The sequence below is a fragment of the Rana temporaria genome, chromosome 2 (assembly GCF_905171775.1).
Source record: "Rana temporaria chromosome 2, aRanTem1.1, whole genome shotgun sequence".
Lineage (NCBI taxonomy): Eukaryota > Metazoa > Chordata > Amphibia > Anura > Ranidae > Rana > Rana temporaria.
Genome location: NC_053490.1, coordinates 338,523,307 through 338,541,884, shown reverse-complemented (window position 1 = coordinate 338,541,884; position 18,578 = coordinate 338,523,307). Strand labels below are relative to the sequence as shown.

General features: G+C 40.6%; 1 protein-coding gene across 1 annotated transcript in view; it reads right to left on the bottom strand.

Annotated features, from left to right (window-relative positions):
• PLXNA2 (plexin A2) overlaps nt 1-18,578 on the bottom strand; it is a 479,392-nt gene that overhangs the window by 122,486 nt on the left and 338,328 nt on the right. The window contains exons 13-16 of the mRNA XM_040337525.1: nt 15,975-16,126; nt 12,271-12,388; nt 4,927-5,063; nt 736-903 (exon numbers count right to left, since the gene is read on the bottom strand). Coding sequence (XP_040193459.1) covers nt 736-903; nt 4,927-5,063; nt 12,271-12,388; nt 15,975-16,126 — 575 coding nt within the window. The remainder of the gene's footprint in view (nt 1-735; nt 904-4,926; nt 5,064-12,270; nt 12,389-15,974; nt 16,127-18,578) is intronic.

Sequence of the window (18,578 nt, the reverse complement as noted above, 5' to 3'; positions counted from 1 at the left end):
CCCCCCCCCACCTGATGAAGCACCACCACTAGTTAGGAGTACAATTGTAGAACAAAAGCTTCATGAATTACAAGAACACAATATTACTGAGCAAGTAAACAAGCCCACCCTCTATTATCTCCAGAGCACAAAAACTAAAACTGTGTACACACTAGTATTTTTTTGTGCAAAACAAAAACCTGACAGCTCCAGTCAGAACCGCTGTACTAACTATGCAAGGTTAGTTCAGCGATCTCCCCCGCTGAGCTGTTGTGTTCTGATAGGGGGAAAGCCCCTCTGCCAGAACATTCCGATCAGCACACCCTGTCATTGGCTGAGAGCACTGATTGGGAGTCGGCCTGCTGCTGGTTTTTCAGCGTGCATATCCGTCAGACCGACATACACAAATGCTAAATGTCCAACTTTTTATTTTTTTTACTGGCTGTTGTCTCCTGACATTCTGCGTGTGTGGCTTAAAGCTGGACATAGCTGAATCAAATTTCAGCCAATTCAGAAGGGACCGGCTGAGATTTGATCCATCTATGGGCAGGCTGGTTGTACTGAATTTGATCCATTAATTTTCTAAAAACCCAAACAATAAACAAATAAGAAATGTTAATCGTTTGGGTTTTAAGAAAATTTAACCAGAAGCCAATTAACATAATAATATTTTCTTTGACTATGAATGGAAATTGGAGCACATGAGACAAAAAATAAAAGAACATTTAAACGCATTTAAATATGAAGTCAACATACCTTGCAATGCTCCACTCAGGTTCAATGCGGAAGACCTTAGGGTCATCAATGTATTCAAACTGTAGGTTGCTCTCTATCTGGGCTCTGTCCACGCTGACAAACACATGAACTGGACCCATGCCATAAATAGATGGAGCAGACACACACACAATTTCGTTAAGAGACCTCCTGTAATATGAAAAAGAGAAAACGTTCACATTTACCATTCATAGATGATGTACCTGTTGTTGTTTTCATTGAAATTGGTTGTATAGTGAGTAGTGTGGCAGCCAGGAAGTGTTTTTCCATTGCACATTGAAGGACTTTGTGTTCTTGCAATAATTGGCTGGTGTGTTGGTAAATGTTTTAGAAACACAGATTTACAATTTTTTCCCTCTATATTCCTTCATACCCCCCCCCCCCAACTGTGATGAAAATCTTTGGACCATTCCACACTCTGAGAAAATATTACTATGCTTGCAACCATTTGTTGAGAAAGCATAATGTCTTACAGAGCCAAACCCTTTTTTTGTATTTAAAGTCTATCTAAACCCAACCAAAAATCTAATATATTACAGCGTATCATTCTTAACTGATATGTGTGCAGCACAGGCAGAGACAGGAAATTATAAACTCGGTTATTGCAATTATTTAACAGATATACCAACATGCTTTCAATAGTATGTTTACCAGATCAAAAGGGAGAAAATAAGGGAAGTTCATTTTTAGGATTTATGTATACTTTTTTAGCATTTACAGCATTTATGTTGTTGGATCAAGGAGGAATTACTGGCTTCATGAGTGATGAAAATTAGTATATTAATCAAAAAATCGATATTTGCAAATATTGTGCTTATATAGTTGCATTCTTGGCTGTAGGAGCTGGAGAATGACAGCTCTGTAACCAGAATTGCTCAGACCTGAGAGCTTCCAGCTTTACAAACATCAGAGAAGACCAGGGAATGGATGAATTTTTCATTTATTTTATTATGGAGAATGCAGCAGCATATGTAGACCACAAAGGTGGGCCAGAGAAACCTAAATGCTAAGACTGACAAGAGGTAAGATGGCAATAATAGTAGACATAAATTAAAGAAAAAACTGCGCTAATATAAAAATAAGTAACAAGCTGCTACATACAAACAAACAAAGCCAGAAAAATAATAAACAAAAAATGTAGCGCTAACAAACTCAAAATTATATAGTACCAAGTGAGGTAACAACTCTCATAGTGTAAGAGCATAAAAATAAACAATTAGCATGGATGAAAGTGACTAAAACAATGCTCAATGTAAAACAAAAAATGAATAAAGTCTATGTTTAAAGATAAGTAGACATCAGATGGAATAGTTGATGCAGGAAAACAGGTGAGCTGCAATCCAGTGATTAAGATGCAACAGGTGTACAAGTTGTCTGTAGAACCCCGTGAAGATCACAATCACATCAAAGTATGAAATAGGTAAAACACTCTTACCAGATGGTGTTGGACTCTACTACCTTATAGCAAAGAGTCAGCCAAACGTTGTGGTCTTTGAGAGCCGGGACCACTAGAAACCGGACTTGGATCATATGCAGGGCTGGAACTCCAATGGAATGGACAACAGAAACCCGCAGTACTGGAATGGTGTATTTGCGTCAATGCCACAGGCTCTGAATAGGATCTTTGGACCATCAATCAGGAGATGCAAGCAGAGGACGTGGCTAGAGCTCACAATGAAGCCATGCGGTGGATGATATGAAAATAGGAAAGAAAAAGGACTCCAATGGTGCAGGTCAATAAAAACCAATAGGTTTATTTGTAAAAGTCATATAAATGACAAGGATAAAAGTGATCACGTACAGGGGTAGCAATGTGGGGTGCTCAATGGCAATACCCGACGCGTTTCGGCTCAGTAAGCCTTCAACAGGGGCATAAAGATGCACCCCCACATTGCTTGCTTAAATACACATAGTGGTTACAAGGCCCTCCCCCAACAGGGTGGTGCCATAAAACAGGATATGATGTAACAAGTATGCGTTGTAACAAACATATAAATAAATAAATAAAAAACACAATAGATCTCCAATCTAATATGCATAAAATACCGATATCACATGCATCAAATACAGTAAATCTCAACAAAATGCATATGTCATATTAATCGGAGCTAGTATTCTGCAACACTTTATAGTTCAGCAAAAAACATAATTTATACTGTGTCACCAAACGAGGAACTCTCTAATTAATGTCTATGGGAACACTATACCACCACGGTATATTCGTTGCATACTATGACATGATGTAGCTTAGAATGATATACAACATTTTAAAAAACAGCGGAACTGGACATAGCTCATAGTTGTGTCACCAGACAGGGAAACTTCCTGAATGTTGTGTATGGGGACACTACACTACCATGTTAAATTGTGGCCTTTACATAATCGATGTACTGAAAAAACGGGCCCATCAGCAACCTGTCATCAATAGGTGACAGTGCTGTTATATAAAAAACTAGAGTCCCCATGGATGGTTGGATAAATGGGGAACAACCCCGCAATAACTCCGATCGGTGCAGCGCTGGTATATACAAACCGCGCAAGCACCAATCAGACGTGCCAAAAGGCGTGGCCAAAAGCCGCGCCCGGCGCGGCTTTTGGCACGCCTTTTGGCACGTCTGATTGGTGCTTGCGCGGTTTGTATATACCAGCGCTGCACCGATCGGAGTTATTGCGGGGTTGTTCCCCATTTATCCAACCATCCATGGGGGACTCTAGTTTTTTATATAACAGCACTGTCACCTATTGATGACAGGTTGCTGATGGCCCGTTTTTTCAGTACATCGATTATGTAAAGGCCACAATTTAACATGGTAGTGTAGTGTCCCCATACACAACATTCAGGAAGTTTCCCTGTCTGGTGACACAACTATGAGCTATGTCCAGTTCCGCTGTTTTTTAAAATGTTGTATATCATTCTAAGCTACATCATGTCATAGTATGCAACGAATATACCGTGGTGGTATAGTGTTCCCATAGACATTAATTAGAGAGTTCCTCGTTTGGTGACACAGTATAAATTATGTTTTTTGCTGAACTATAAAGTGTTGCAGAATACTAGCTCCGATTAATATGACATATGCATTTTGTTGAGATTTACTGTATTTGATGCATGTGATATCGGTATTTTATGCATATTAGATTGGAGATCTATTGTGTTTTTTATTTATTTATTTATATGTTTGTTACAACGCATACTTGTTACATCATATCCTGTTTTATGGCACCACCCTGTTGGGGGAGGGCCTTGTAACCACTATGTGTATTTAAGCAAGCAATGTGGGGGTGCATCTTTATGCCCCTGTTGAAGGCTTACTGAGCCGAAACGCGTCGGGTATTGCCATTGAGCACCCCACATTGCTACCCCTGTACGTGATCACTTTTATCCTTGTCATTTATATGACTTTTACAAATAAACCTATTGGTTTTTATTGACCTGCACCATTGGAGTTCCTTTTTCTTTCCTATTTTCATATCATCCACCGCATGGCTTCATTGTGAGCTCTAGCCACGTCCTCTGCTTGCATCTCCTGATTGATGGTCCAAAGATCCTATTCAGAGCCTGTGGCATTGACGCAAATACACCATTCCAGTACTGCGGGTTTCTGTTGTCCATTCCATTGGAGTTCCAGCCCTGCATATGATCCAAGTCCGGTTTCTAGTGGTCCCGGCTCTCAAAGACCACAACGTTTGGCTGACTCTTTGCTATAAGGTAGTAGAGTCCAACACCATCTGGTAAGAGTGTTTTACCTATTTCATACTTTGATGTGATTGTGATCTTCACGGGGTTCTACAGACAACTTGTACACCTGTTGCATCTTAATCACTGGATTGCAGCTCACCTGTTTTCCTGCATCAACTATTCCATCTGATGTCTACTTATCTTTAAACATAGACTTTATTCATTTTTTGTTTTACATTGAGCATTGTTTTAGTCACTTTCATCCATGCTAATTGTTTATTTTTATGCTCTTACACTATGAGAGTTGTTACCTCACTTGGTACTATATAATTTTGAGTTTGTTAGCGCTACATTTTTTGTTTATTAATAATAGTAGACAGCTAGGGGCTGGTTTAGCACATCAGGCTTCACCTATATTTAAATGATACATTTTTGATATATCAACACTTTCAAAGGCATAGACTTCTATTAAGATTATTATTATTTATACTCACCCATAAAATTCACAGGTTTGGTTTCCAAAGCGGATAGAAACGGTACTACCAGCTCCAAGATTATAGCCTGTTATCGTTATCATGGTACCCCCAGATTCAGGACCCCTGCTTGGGCTAAGATGTGAAACTGTTGGATTCTGAAAAATGAAACAAAAACTTTTTATTTAAGCTTATATAATCACCTGTCCAAACTTTATTTAGTAACATGCACTGTTACAAAGGTATGTTATTTTTAAGTAAACACTTCATAAATATTCAAAGGTGACTGAGTGTTTCGCCCTATTGTACTATTATTTGTATTGCGAATGACATTGAAAATGACTGCAACTTGGTTGCCAAAAATAAAAACATAAGCCAAATACGATAGGGGTGTTTTTAGTGCCAGTCTACCCAGCCAAAAACCTTCTCTGTGCTTTGGTGGATAAAAGTAGGAGAAAAGTGACCCTGGAGCAGGCAGAATAAATTAGGTGGATGGCTCTATTGGTGGTGTCACAGACCTCTCTCAGGAATATAAAACCTATCTGGTCTAAGTGCATATCTGCATATGGAGAATAATGCCCTGTACACACGATTGGAATTTCTGATGGGATAAAACCTGATGGAATTTTCCATCGTAATTCCATTCAAGCTGTCTTGCATACACACTGTTAGACCAAATTCTGACCGTCCAAAACGCGGTGACATAAAAGACTACGACGAGCCGTGAAAAATTAAGTTCAATACTTCTGAGCATGCGTTGACTTGATTTTAAGCATACGTGGGTTTTTTCTCCGTCGGAGTTCCACGCAGACGATAGGTATTTCCGATAGGATTTTTTTCCATCGGAAAAAAATAAAACATGTTCTATTTCTAAACTCTGACGAAAAAAGTCTGACTTTTTTCATCGGAAAATTGGCCATGATTTTGGAAAAACTGCACATTAACATTTTAAAGAGTTACATCACAATGTAAGGGATTCTTGTCCTCCTTGGGAATGACAGCAATGTGTGCCCTGAGCATATCCACTAGGGGTTGGTTGTCATTAATTATGGAGTTACAGACCTGCAAGAAATATGGTATATGGATTTCCTGAAAGGCCTTTGAATAGGAAAGGGGAAGGCCATTAAGGCCCAGCTCCAAACTGATTTGGAAGGAGGAAATTACATGCTTAAGCATTTCAGCTGAGAGGAGGGCTTCCAGGCTGTTTTCCACTTGGGAGATAGTTGGGATAAAAGTAGGCAGTCAGTGGAAGAGTCAATGGTCTTTGTGGGGAAGAGACAAACAGTCCATATGCAAGTATGTCTGGCGCGAGGTGTAAAAATAATTTATGTATATCTCTCTTCTGAGGATTGGTTAATTGCCACATGTCTACTAGATGAGCCAGGCAAAGATAGTTTTTGAGTTTGTAAAGGTAAAATGTCCCCTGTAGAGACATTAGTGAAATTGAAGTCACCTCCCAGAATCAGAAGACCTTCAGGAAATTTCAATATGACCTGGGCAAGTTTTTTGAGAAAGGTATGCTGGTCAGTGTTTGGAAAGTAAATACTGACCAAAGTGAGGGTACTTTCTTCAGTCCTCCCCTTAACCCTTAGATACCTCACATTCTGTCTAATAATTGTGTTAGTGAAGTCCAAAGGACTGACTTTGCAATTAGTATACTGACTCATTTGGCTTTAGAGAACAAAGAAGGACCGTGGTAAACTGCAGGAAACTGATGATTAAAAGCTTTGCAATTTTCTCTTCTAAAAAAAGAGTTACTTGTAGGGATACCACTTAATTCCCCATTTTTGCCATGGCAAAAAAATAAACATGAGCTTTTTTTGTAATATTGAGCCTTTTACATTTTTAGGTCATCAGCTTAATGGGAGTAGTCCACCATGGAACATGGGTTAACAATTTTCACAATAGAGGTTAGTTGGGAGAGGGAAAAGATAAGAGCTGGTAGTAGAGAGAAATAAATAGCAGGAAAAGGGAAAGGCAATGTCAGTCAAGGGGAGAGGAGGGGGAGGAAGTGTGGGAGAAGCAAAGTAAGGGATCAGGAAGAAAAAAAGGGTAGGGGAAGTGGCTCTAAAATGTTAGGGTGGGAGAAGAAAGTGAAAAGGGATTAGAGAAAAGAGGAAAGATGAGCAGTGTGATGAGAAATACCAACAAAGCAAGGTCAGTCACCCAGTCAACAGGGCACGGATGAAAACTATGGCAGTTAACCCAGAAAAATAGCGGTTTCCTGAATACTGATCTGCTGTGAACCTATTTTTAAAGAACAAATATGTAGCCCCAATGGGGAGGAGAAGAGCAGTTCTATTGAAACAGATGTTGGAGGTTCTGTAACATGCAGAACTGCTTAAATAAACCACAGTTATGAATACCGGGTCCCCCATACCTACAAGGGAGGAAGGATGGGGTGCATGCTTTCACACCACTATGGCTCCTGTTTAAATAAGCAGAAAGCAAGGTATTGCTGAATAATGTAGTACTGCTATGATAATCAAGATTCGTTTTAAATAAGGGCCAATGATAGCCCCGGTTTAGTTCAGGAGGAAAAGGTAACCCAGAATCCAGTTTAACTTAGAGTGACCAATGGATGAGCCCTCCCACTGGCATCAATATAAAATGGCAATGACATGCCAAGTGGAAGTTTTGGTTTTGAAAAAAAAAGTCTTGGATATAACTGATGACTGAGGGAGATAAGTAAAGGTTTGTTTTAGGCTACTCCAATCCCGACCAAAGGTTTAGAGACCAAAAGTGGTGAAACAAATTTGAAGAGGAACAATCCTCACTGGGCTAGTGCTGGACAGGTACAATAATTGGGTGACCATGTGGGGTCAACTGCAGCAAGATAGGGGTCAGGAATCCAAATGAAAATGATAGTAACTGGTGTAGCTTCTCAGATAGATAGAGAGTAGTAAAATACTGATAATGTAAGTCTTGGGTCAGTTCAAGTGCAGTTAGGCAGGCACTAACAGAGTCAACTATGGGCTCCAATTTAGTTACCTAGGTCTCCATGCCCCTTCCCTCCTGTTTGAGCTTACACATCTCCCTACAAAAGGGTAAACTCTATTCAGCCTGATACTGCTTCCAGGTCCTTCTGCCTATGGGGAAATTGCAGGAGATCACAGATTTCCAGCTCCTCTGCCCATATGGATGCTGGGAGGCCTCTGACTCCAATGGGCAGAATTCCCATGGAAATTGAGAGATTGGAGATTGAGGAGAAGCAACGTTACAGCTGTGGCAAAGTCAGAGTGATGGAAAGGTTTAGTTTTCTCATTGCAGGGTGCTGGGCAGGTGGCCGCATAGCTGCCATATTGGCCTGCTTACATGTGGTCTAAACTGTTGACTTCAGGGTACATAAATTGTGGATCCCCGCCTTTACAGGTGTCAAGGCAGGACCCTGGTGATTTCTGCTTTTGGGAAAGGAAAAAAGGCTTTTCTGTACCTTGAAACACAGACGTTTAAGGCCAAAGTGGTGCACACTTCCAAGAGGTAATGTCTGCTCTGCTCTATTGCCAGGCCCTACCCCAGACCCCTCCTTTAGTTTATAAGGACACATAGTTCAAAGATAAACTTACTGAAGAATACATTTTTTTTAGGTTATCACTTACCCAAACTGATACTATATCCTTTTGTTTGTGTACAGTAGATATTTCATAAATTACAGAAATTTCGAGATCTGACTTATTTTTACCTACTATCTGCTATTACAGATATTAACTAAAATAAATTCTGTATAAACTGTATATGCTTGACACTGGGCTGTGAATTTTCACAGGTAGCAGATTAGCACACTAATACCATCAATAGCTTTGAAATCTGTCATGCTTCTAGACAGAAAGGATGATGCGAGGCAGATCTACTGGGAATAAAAGGTCAAACAGCCGCACACCACCATGACTAAGTCCTGTGGGCAGAGCAAAACGTTAAAAAAAATTCACGGGAGTGTCTGTATAGAGCAGAGACAAGATTTTTTTCTGCCTGCACCAAACAGTAGGAGTCACCAGACTTTTTTGGATGTTTGTCTGGAGCAGTGCCCCAAGATGTAATCCAAAGCATCAGGTAGCAACACAAGTGTGTCCCTGGTATGTAATTCAACTTTAATCTTTGTATAGTTGTATTCACTTATTACACCATGGAGATTTGTGTACTCCGCTGTTTAAAAACAGCCTGGCATAAGACAGATATTCTCTAAAATTGGAACAGTATTTGAAAGCCAAATTGCGGGACTAGCATTTATAAATGCCCTTTAGTCCTACAAAGTCAGGTTGTATAATATACGGATTGCAACCCTCAGTGGTGGTGCAGGTAAATTCAAGTGGTGGGCCACAGGGGTGGTAGTGTTTTGTTACATGACTGTCACGTGTGGCTTTTCTGCACATGCTCATGATGAACATGATGCCTGGTGGGAGAATCTTTTTTTCCTCACCACTGCATGTCACTAAAGTTCAGGTCCAGGAGAACTATGGCATGTAGAACCCCAACATACATTGCCAGACACCACTTAAGTTCACCCAGCAGGTGACAGGAAGATGTACTCTATTCTTTCTGCCCACAAATCTACATCTATTCACTGATATATTGTGACAAACCAGAATAAAGCTGTTAAGTTGGCAAGATATAATGGCATGCTTGGGCAGCAATAAAAAATAAGCATTACTGCAGGGTAGCCTTTTTATTAAATATACTGTAATTATAGACCACTTCTTAATAAGTGTAGAATTTCATTGAATTGTGTCCAACTAAAAAGCCTGAGATGTAGGGTGCAGAAATAAAAATGGGAGTTTAATGACAAGGTCAGTGAATGCATGGGGTTCTCTGACTTATCCATTTGTATCGAAACCAAACTCTACCAACATATGTAAAAAATGAATATTTTATATAAATTGGCTTCCTGATCTTTTGCCAATACTTTATCTAGTTTTATGCATTTTAACACCTCCTGCTTACTGCATCCTTAAAGCGGAGCTCCACCCTAAAGTGGAACTCCCGCTGATCGGAACCCTCCCCCCTCCGGTGTCACATTTGACACCTTTCAGGGGGAGGGGGGTGCAGATACCTGTCTAAAGACAGGTATTTGCACCCACTTCCGGCCACACATTCTCGGGTAAACTGCGGGCATGACGTCACCTTCCGCCCCCCCCCGTTGTGTTCTGAGAACACTCGGCTCCCAGAACACAGCGGGAGCCAATCGGCAGGCGTAGCGCGACTCGCACATGCGCCATAGGGAACCGGGCATGGAAGCCGGAGCGCTTCACTTCCTGGTTCCCTCATCGTAGATGGCGGGGGGGCAGCAGAGTGATGAGCGATTGCTCGTCCTCTGCTGCGGACGGCGCTGGACAGGTATTATTAAAAGTCAGCAGCTGCAGTATTTGTAGCTGCTGGCTTTTAATATTTTTTTTTTCAGCGGACATCCGCTTTAATGCAGTTTGATAATAATACAATACAGATTGCATAATCATAGAAGGTAATGCACACAAAATGCACCTAAAAATCACCAAGAACCTAAAGTGAACTATACCCACAATGGGCCAGATTCACATAGAACTGCGGTGGCGTAACGTATCATAGATACGTTACACCGCTGCAAGTTTTCATCGCAAGTGCCTGATTCACCAAGCACTTGCATGAAAACTTACGCCGGCGGCCTCCGGCGTAAGCCCCCGTAATTCAAAGGGGCGTGTGCCATTTAAATTAGGCGCGCTCCCGCGCCGGACCTACTGCGCATGCTCCGTTTTGAAATTCCCGCCGTGCTTTGCGCGAAGTGACGTCATTTTTTCGAATGGCGACGTGCGTAGCATACTTTCGTATTCCCGGACGTCTTACGCAAGAACAAAAACATTTTAAATTTCGACGGGAACGACGGCCATACTTTAAACAGCCCATACGTGGGCTGTGTAAAGTTAGGGCAGGTAAAAAGACGACTAAAATTGCGACGGGAAACTAGACTAGCGACGACATACCGAACGCGAAAAACCGTCGTGGATCGCCGTAAAACCTCATTTGCATACCCGACGCTGGAATACGACGCAAACTCCACCCAGCGGCGGCCGCGGTACTGCATCCTAAGATCCGACAGTGTAAAACAATTACACCTGTCGGATCTTAGGGCTATCTATGCGTAACTGATTCTATGAATCAGTCGCATAGATACTCTGAGAGATACGACGGAGTATCCGAGATACTCCGTCGTATCTCTGCTGTGAATCTGGCCCAATGTGCCTGCCAAAACAAAAAACGGTGAGAATCAAGCCTATTTTTCCTTGTCATTTCCAAAATACTTTTGTTAAATAACATCATAAAACACAGAGTGACAGTTATGGCCTTGTACAGTTCAGCTGCAGAAAGCTTAGCATTGATTTTTGCAAAAGAAATGTGTCATTTTATCATGAGCTTGAACCAACCCATAATTTGCTGCTAGGGATGACATAGTGCAGCTGATAAGAGATGAGAACTTACACTTTCATATTACTATTAGCTTTGAGCTTGCAAAGTAAATTATAGACAGTGTGCAGAAAAGAGGGCCAAAGGAAATATAATGGGCTGGGAAGAGAGCATTGTGGTAAGAATTATCCTGGCTTTTGAGGCATCTCCTGGATAGCAGTCAGCTCCAGAAAAGGTAATGTTTTGTGAGTATACCAACTCAGAGTACTACTGCAGTGAACACTGGGAATGATTAAAAGGGATCAATCATATGCCTAAATGCACAGGGTCAGTGACCTTCCCACACTTTCTCAGTAGATGGTGCATCCTGGGAAGCAGGGGAGAAAGTTACATATTCACCCCCATCTATATCCACCAAATATTCCTGAGGACTCTGAGAAAGTCACATTGCTTCATCATATCTGCACCAGGAATTTCCAAGGACTTACATAGCATTTGGACCAGCAGGGGCGCATGGCAAAATTAAATCTGTGGATGGGGGGGTGGGCAGTACCCAGCTTGTAATAGTCATTTTGCCCAATTTATGAAATCTTGCATGCAGGCTAGCAACTAGCTTCTGTGTGAGGGTGGCAAACTATTCTATGAATAATCATAAGATTAAAAGGAATCTCTAGTAATAGATGAGTCTTCCTTTATCATAGCCCAAGCCATGCAAACAATTGCTTCACGAGTGCCACTGCATTTAAATGATCAGATATACAACCTGTTCTGACAGATATATAGGCTGCAGCTGTTGACCTCTTTCTAAGAATGGCAGGCTGTCATGCTGATCTAATAGCGCTGACACAAGAAGTGTGCAAGAAGAAGTGTGCAGCAAGTGAAGTTGAGTTGTTTTTGCCAATTAGTCCAATCCCTTTAACTTATAAAGAAACAAAAAATTGTGGTAATGAATTAACTATGAAAACCATCTCAGGGACATCATTGATTACTTACCACAAAGCTGTACTGCTGCAAGGATCGTGCCATGAACTCTGGTTTACATTCTCCAACGCAAAGAAGCACTGGTCCAGAGCTGAATGCATTTTGAGCTGGACCCATTTCACACACAATCCTGCAAAAGATGGAAGACATGGGTAGTCTACTCATTTTAACAAGAATATAAAGTTTTCTTTATTATGAATAATTTGTAAATGTAATGCTCAGAACACTTGAACTGGCCAAAGAATATGCTGTCTAGTAAATCAAACATGTAAGCAAGCCGGTTTATTCAAATTACATACCAAACATTTTGTATAGGAATGGTAATGATGAGGGGGAGTAGGGGATGGTCCTTCTATGGAGTGTTGGTTGACGGGTGACACTGGAGTACTCAAAAAGCAGACGTGTGTCTTGTAAGTGAGAGTGTTGATAAGTGGAGATAAATGGGTGGAAAGGAGAATTCGATAAAAATTTGAAGTATAGTATGCCACTATTGTGACATGCTGGTCCCCCATGAATCCCGACAGTATAAGTTAGTGATCCTCAGGATCAGAACTTTTTACGGTGTGGAAGAATAGTGTTGATATTTTTTTTTAAGGCTGCATTTGCTGAGGGTGTGCAGCCGAAAAATACTTAGGACATGCATTTTTTAAATAATACATTTGCAGGCAGATTAGACCATTGTAAATGGAACAACAAATGGAAAGCTTTAGTTTGCTTGTTTGTGGAGTTTAGACCCTGAGCATTCAAAGTCAATAAATGTAGAGTTATTATTGATGGGAATAAGAGGCAGAGGGGGAGGGGGAGGGGCAAAAGATTTGAGGGGATCATGTGGAAAAGAAGTAAGAGAAAAAAAAGGGGCGAAATGAAGTGTGAAAGAACAATGAAGACAGACTGCTGTAGTTGTTTGGGGCAGTCAAAAAACAGTCACCATCACGGCATTTGGTGACACTGAGGCTGGCAGTGTCAACCATCTGCAAGTGAAACTGGGAATACATAACATGAATATAACATATGCATAATAATAACAAAGTATGGTAAAAAAAAATTAGAACATATTTTGTCAAAAAGTGTGCAGGAAACAGAAAGCAATATCAGGGCTAAAGACCAGAAAAGTAAATATTTCCAGGCTCCAAAGTGACCAATCCACATTTAGAATGAAAACTGTGAATTTGCTAATCCTCAGGGTTCAGCCCATACCGTAGAACGAGGTAGGTATGCTCATACTGGACCAGGTTCACTCTACCACATACATCAGGTCACACATCACCACAGGGGTCAAATAAATCAGGCCCTTGGGAGCTATTTGAGAGAGGTTCACATTAACTAGGTGATCCAGTGGCTTTATGGCATATAGGAAAGGGTAATTAGATTAGAATCAGAGGGTCTGACAAGCGAGGAGGCATATGATATTTAAGTGCAGGAGGTAGGCCCAATCAAGCACAAGCACCAGGGTTAACATGTACACATAAACATAACACCATGACTAGGTAAACAGAACAGAACAGTTAACTTTACAAGAAATAACATTTTTTAAACCATCTTGTACTACATATGGTCAGGAGAGAACCCCACAGCTACCAACTGACATTGAACACAGAAGGCTGAAAAGAGGAAAAGGACTGTTTGTGAAAAAGCAGAATTAACTAAGTTGAGCCCTCCTAGCAAACTGAGAGAAGTGATGGTGTGCTATATCTAAACTATGCTGTGGGTAGTGAGTCATGGAACTGGAACTGGAGAGAGTTCAGAGAAGGGCAACAAAACTAATAAAGGGACTGGAGGATATTAGTTATGAGGAAAGGTTTGGAGCACAGAACTTGTCCTCTCTGGAGAAAAAACTCTTGAGAGGGGATATGATTTCAATGTACAAATACTGTACTGGTGACTCCACAATAGGGATAAAGCTTTTCCAGCGAAAGGGAATTTAAAGGGGTTGTAAAGGTAAAACATTTTTCCCTAAATAGCTTCCTTTACCTTAGTGCAGTCCTCCTTCACTTACCTCATCCTTCGATTTTGCTTTTAAATGTCCTTATTTCTTCTGAGAAATCCTCACTTCCTGTTCTTCTGTCTGTAACTACACACAGTAATGCAACACTTTCCCCGGTGTGGAGAAAGCCTCTTGAGGGGGGAGGGGCCGAGCAGGAGGGTCAGGACGCTATCTACTTTGCAGATAGAGAAAGGAGCTGTGTGTTAGTGGGCGTCCTGACACTCCTGCTCGCCCCCTCAAGAGGCTTTCTCCACACCAGGGGTAACGTGTTGTATTACTGTGTTTAGTTACAGACAGAAGAACAGGAAGTGAGGATTTCTCAGACAAAATAAGGACATTTAAAAGCAAAATCGAAGGATGAGGTAAGTGAAGGAGGACTGCACTAAGGTAAAGGAAGCTATTTAGGGGGAAAAAATTACCTTTACAACCCCTTTAATAAGACGTGTCCATTCACTAAAATTTGAAAAAAAGCGTTTTAACCTTAAACTGTGTAGAGGGTTCTTTTCTGTAAGAGCAGTTAGGATGTGGAATTCTCTTACACAGGTGGTGGTTTCAGCGGGGAGCATCGATAATTAAAAAAAAAAAAACGATTAGATAGGCATCTAAACTACCAAAACATACAATATACAATGTAATACTGATACACACACAGGTTGGACTTTATGGACTTGTGTCTTTTTTCAACCTTGCCTACTATGTAACTATATTTAAAAGTAGTAGTAGTGTGTCTATTGGCAGGTATGGGATGTAGGTATCCCCCAAGGAATAGAGAACAACACATTCCCAATCAGGAAACCCATGGAGGATCGCAAATAAACACATTATATATCACAGAATATAACATGACACTAATGAACTACATTGCATTCAAAAAGGAAAAAATAAGAGTTGTCACTGTCTGTGTTATCACACTATGAGATATGTAGTTGCTGAGAAATCTATAATGTGGGTGAGAACAGGTAATTAAAACTATAGTGCACAAGTCACCAACTGCAGCATGAAATAAAAGTGCTGTCATAACAGCATCATTAGAACAAGCCATTTTCCCCTATGGTAAAGATACTTTAAGAGGGTTTCATCTTGTAAGTATGACTCAGTGGCAAAAAGAGTGTGAATAGCTAGAAGATACATATTTATACTGTGGCGTGCAACCAGAATAATGCAAATAAATGTAAATGCAAAATAATAAACAAGAACATTTGTAATAAAATCCTTTCTAAAATATATCAAATCATTTCACAAAACCTTTTTTAGAATCAGCATAGTGCATACCACTTTAAAAAGCCTGGCCACCCTGTTTAGGCATTCAGGGATCAGACAGTATCTACAAAGTTTATAGCAGTCTGCACAGAGTTCTTCTAAACCCATATTTGCATTCTACACCTTCTCTTAATGTGTGAAAACTGCAGGCAAATATGCCCAGACTCACCAACTCTTAATAAATATGTCTCCAAGTTAATAATGGTATAGTTATCACACTAAATGCAAATCAGTGCAACTGTAAAGAACTTTATCAAAAGTTAGCCAGGAAAAGTCCATGTGTGAAATATTATTGCATATTGCGCTCTTCACATTCTGTAACAAAATATATATATTTTAATATTTTCCAGATTGGTGTGTTTCTGGTTGTTATTGCAGGAAGATCAGGATTGTACAAATTATTTTATCACAGTTTTTATATTTCAGAACCATAACGTCCATACAATGCAATTTAAGATAAAATAAGACTCACTGTTCTGCGATTATGTATTCCTCCTGCACTGGAGTGCACTGTACTCCAGCTACGAGCACATTGTGAGCAATCTCAGAGAAGTCCAACCCAAGATTCATTCCACGGATTGTCACTAGGGTGCCTCCTTCAGGTGGTCCAGACACAGTGAGAATCTAAAAGAGGCATATTGAAAATTTCATATTTGTCATTTCTTTCTACCTAAATGCATGTCAATGTATAACCACAATACGCTAACACAGTGGGGTTTATTTACTAAAGGCAAAACTATTTTGCACTACAAGTGCTGTTGGAAGTGCAGTCGCTGTAGATCTGAGGGGGACATGCAAGGAAAATAAAAAACAGCATTTTTGCTTGTATATGATTAGATGATAAAATCAGCAGAGCTTCCCTTCATTTTAGATCTTCCCCTCAGATCTAAAGCGAGTGCACTTATAATGCAAAGTGGATTTGCCTTTAGTAAATCAACCCCAGTATTGCATAGTGTGTAAATGAATACCACATATTTAGATACAATGTTATATAGAAGTAATTCACAAAACACATTCTATAGCCCCTTTTAAATGCACTTAAGCATACAGAGTGCAGTGGTCAGAGGTATGCAACAGTGTTTTCCTTCGGATGCTGCTGCCGCCATCTTCGGTAAGGGAATCAGGAAGTGAAGCCTTGTGGCTTCACTTCCTGGGTTCCCTACAGCGCATGCGCGAGTCATGTTACACATTCCCACTGGTCCCTGCGGTCTTCTGGGACAAGTGTGTGTCCCAGAAGATAGTGGTGGGGGAACAAAGTAGGCGCCGGACGTGGTGTAGGTCACCGGGATAATCTATGCCCGGAAGTGGGAGAAAATACCTTTATATCACAGGTATCTTCATGTATCTTCTCCCTCCTCCCCCCTGAAAGGTGGCAAATGTGACACCTGAGGGGGGGGATTCCAAAAAGCGGAAGTTCCATTTTTGGGTGGAACTCCGCTTTAAAAAATGTGTGCTGCAACTGGGGCAGTTAGATGGCTAGGTAGAGATCACACGTTCCTTGCCATGCTGGGCTCAGATCCTTACAAGGGCACCATACTGCATGGAGATCATTTCCTTTCTGTTTGCAATTTTTTTGTGTATTTAGAATTTTCCCTTTTTGGCCTATGTACATTGGCCAAATCACAAGGTTAGTTCCTAGTTTTTACATGACTTCATATAACAGCAGCAAGTATACTCTTATTGTGAAGGCAAGGATACTAATGCACAAACCAACAAAAAAGGGGGGTGCTAATGGGTCGCTGCCAACATAACATAAGAAGGTGTTCTCACACTAAAGTCAACGTTCTCTGGTCTCGGATACCTCTGGATACTTATTGAGTGCTCTGGAGGCTTGGCTTGACCTGTAAATTCAATTAAATCTCCTGCCCAGAATAGTCATCAGGATTTGCATTAAAGGGGGCTGACTTATGTAGTAAGCCCTCCAATCACGATCCAAGCTATGCCAGCCAATGGGGCATCAGCATGCATGGATATACACAGAGTCTAGGGCAGGAGAATGCTCTCGTTATGGAACGACAGCCATCAGGATGGGACTAAAGGGTATTCATGGAAAAAGGTCTGTTTTACTTGTAACTGAATATGTTTGTACATTAATGTTTTAAAGGAATTTACTCTGTATTCCTTCATGTAATTATTTAACTTTAACCTAATATTTGCTATGTATTAGATAGCCATTACCAACTATACTCCAATAAATGTTATTTTGTTAACGCTTTCACTCCTGGTCAAAAGAACTCTCATTGAACCCACATCATATCTTTGAGATATTAAATCTTAAATATATACATTATTTACGGGTATCATATCAGATTGAAAAAAGCAGAAAAATTGCGCCAACCTAATACATGCAATAAAGTCCTTATGTGTATCCACAAAAATGTATCAAATTATTTAAGGAAAAGATCGCACAAAATACGTGCAAAAATAATTGTAAATGAGTCCTTAATAGTGCACATATGCAACATAAAAGTCCAAAATAATGAAATCCAGAACAAACGACACCCAGTGTGTGATTAATGACATAAGTGTGATCCGCCACCACATGGACTGAGGCTTACCACAAGGCAACCAAATAACAGCGTTATTTATGGTTAACACCAGGATACTCCAGAGTATGAGGAACAGCTTGGATTGAACCCGGGATGTAAACAGACCACAATACACAGAAATCCTCGGCGGGATATACGAGATATAATGTGCAGCACTCCTCCTCAAACCGTCTCTTATTGCCCAGTCTCTGCTTTACTATTATAGCTGCTATGCTGGTGGTAAGTATGGCTTAGCAGGCAGCAACAGTTAGGCTGTGTACAGACAGATCGTAATTTGTCCAATTCAGCAAGGACCAATTGCGTTTCGATCTATGTGGTGCCCTCCCCGTTTGACAGAAGTTGATTGGTAGTTCCTACTCAGTAAAAAAAGATGATATCCAGTGTTGTACACCCACATATAAAACACTGCAGCTTACCAGAGCATTATATCACTGGTGCATCATATCAGATTGCACCAGTGAGGTGTAATGGAGCTTCAAAGCTCTTCTCGCTTGGGCTAGGAAGGAAACGTTTTCAGGTGTTGGATG